The sequence below is a fragment of the Austrofundulus limnaeus genome, unplaced genomic scaffold, assembly GCF_001266775.1.
Source record: "Austrofundulus limnaeus strain Quisiro unplaced genomic scaffold, Austrofundulus_limnaeus-1.0 Scaffold249, whole genome shotgun sequence".
NCBI lineage: Eukaryota > Metazoa > Chordata > Actinopteri > Cyprinodontiformes > Rivulidae > Austrofundulus > Austrofundulus limnaeus.
In genome coordinates this window covers 45,230-46,608 of record NW_013952651.1, presented here as the reverse complement: position 1 = coordinate 46,608, position 1,379 = coordinate 45,230, and the positions used below count along the sequence as shown (strand labels likewise).

At 47.1% G+C, this 1,379-nt stretch overlaps 1 protein-coding gene across 1 annotated transcript in view; it reads right to left on the bottom strand.

The window, feature by feature from the left end:
* Positions 1-1,379, bottom strand: part of LOC106525939 (double-stranded RNA-specific editase B2) — a gene marked incomplete at its 5' end in the record, with an annotated part of 12,179 nt that overhangs the window by 2,537 nt on the left and 8,263 nt on the right. Inside the window, 4 exon segments of the mRNA XM_014020340.1 lie at positions 114-295; positions 432-613; positions 844-997; positions 1,130-1,287. Of these exon segments, the coding sequence (XP_013875794.1) occupies positions 114-295; positions 432-613; positions 844-997; positions 1,130-1,287 (676 nt within the window).

The window sequence follows — 1,379 nt, the reverse complement described above, 5'->3', positions numbered from 1 at the left end:
CATGTGTAACCATTTATTTAATAACCAGCCAGAGATCATCAGTGTAAATATRTGTTTCTAATAATTTCTCAGCTAAACCTGTAAGTTCATCTTCTCACCTGTTTGAGTCTTACCTTCTCCTGCAGCCTCAGCCAGCAGGTGAACAGGGAGCGTCTGCAGAGCCGTGACGGAGTCCCTGAATCCTGTCTCCTCCCTGTGGAGGTGCTGACCTCCTCCAGGCCTCCATCACCGGAGCTCCAGTTCAGGCTCGTATTGGAGGACTTCCCTGCAGGCTGAACCTCCCGGCTGCTCAGACCTGCAGGGAGGATTAGAAAAACTTTGGTGCTTTAGCACTTATATATTACCATCATATGTTCTCATAAAACAGATAAATCGATTTGKACACATAGTTTGCGTCTAAATAATCCTTCCAGACTGTCGTGTGGACCTACAGCCAAGCAGCAGCTGCTGTCGCCGGTAGGGCAGGGACAGGCGTTTGACGGGCGCCAGGCGGCGTGCCATGACTCTGCCCAGGTGACCCGTGTGGCTCAGCGTTCCCACCGTCAGGCTGCTCAGGTAAACCGGCTCCACCAGGTGAGACAGCAGAGCCCCCTGGAGGCCCACAACACTCCACCTGTCARGACAAACTGTTCATTATGAACTAAATGAGCAGAAATGCCTTCAGCTGAGACTTTCAAAATAGGAACAGTGCTCGATTTTTTTTTCACTTTTATCACTTTTTAGAGTAATGAGCTAAGAAATCAGGAACTTTCTTTGAAATCCTAAAATGCATAACTCAAAAAAATTATGATTGCTTTAGTTATATTTTTTAAATATAAGAAGGGGATTATTTCTCAAACTCACTTAGCTATTTTATCAGTGCAGGACATGCTGGTGACAGGTTTACCCTGCGACTCATCATCCCATTCCTGATTGGCTGTCTGTGCTGTGACGGGCAGCGTGCCCTCTCCACCGCTCACTTTCACTCTGAGGTGAGAGCAGAACCTTCTGCTGGGATCTGATAAACATATAAACCACTTTAAAGACGTTATAACCACTTAATGTCAACAAAGGTATTATAATGGGCGTAACTGTGGGCTTGAAAATGACTTTATGCTCTATTTTTAATATCTCCTGATGTGTGTCTCACGTGCAGCTGTGGTCTCGTAGGGGCAGTTGAGTCGAGCGTCTCCACAGGGTGACGAGCTGACGTACATGTGGAAGAGGACACCATCCTGCAGCCTGAAGCTTCCAGCGCTGCCATCGTTTGGTACAAACACCGATTGTTCCTCGCTCTCTGCTGGCTTACTGCAGACAGACAAAACMAAAAAATAGGGGAGACCGGGGACAGTAACAACAAGGGACGGTTGCAACACGTCATTTTTCTCCAAACAGAAACA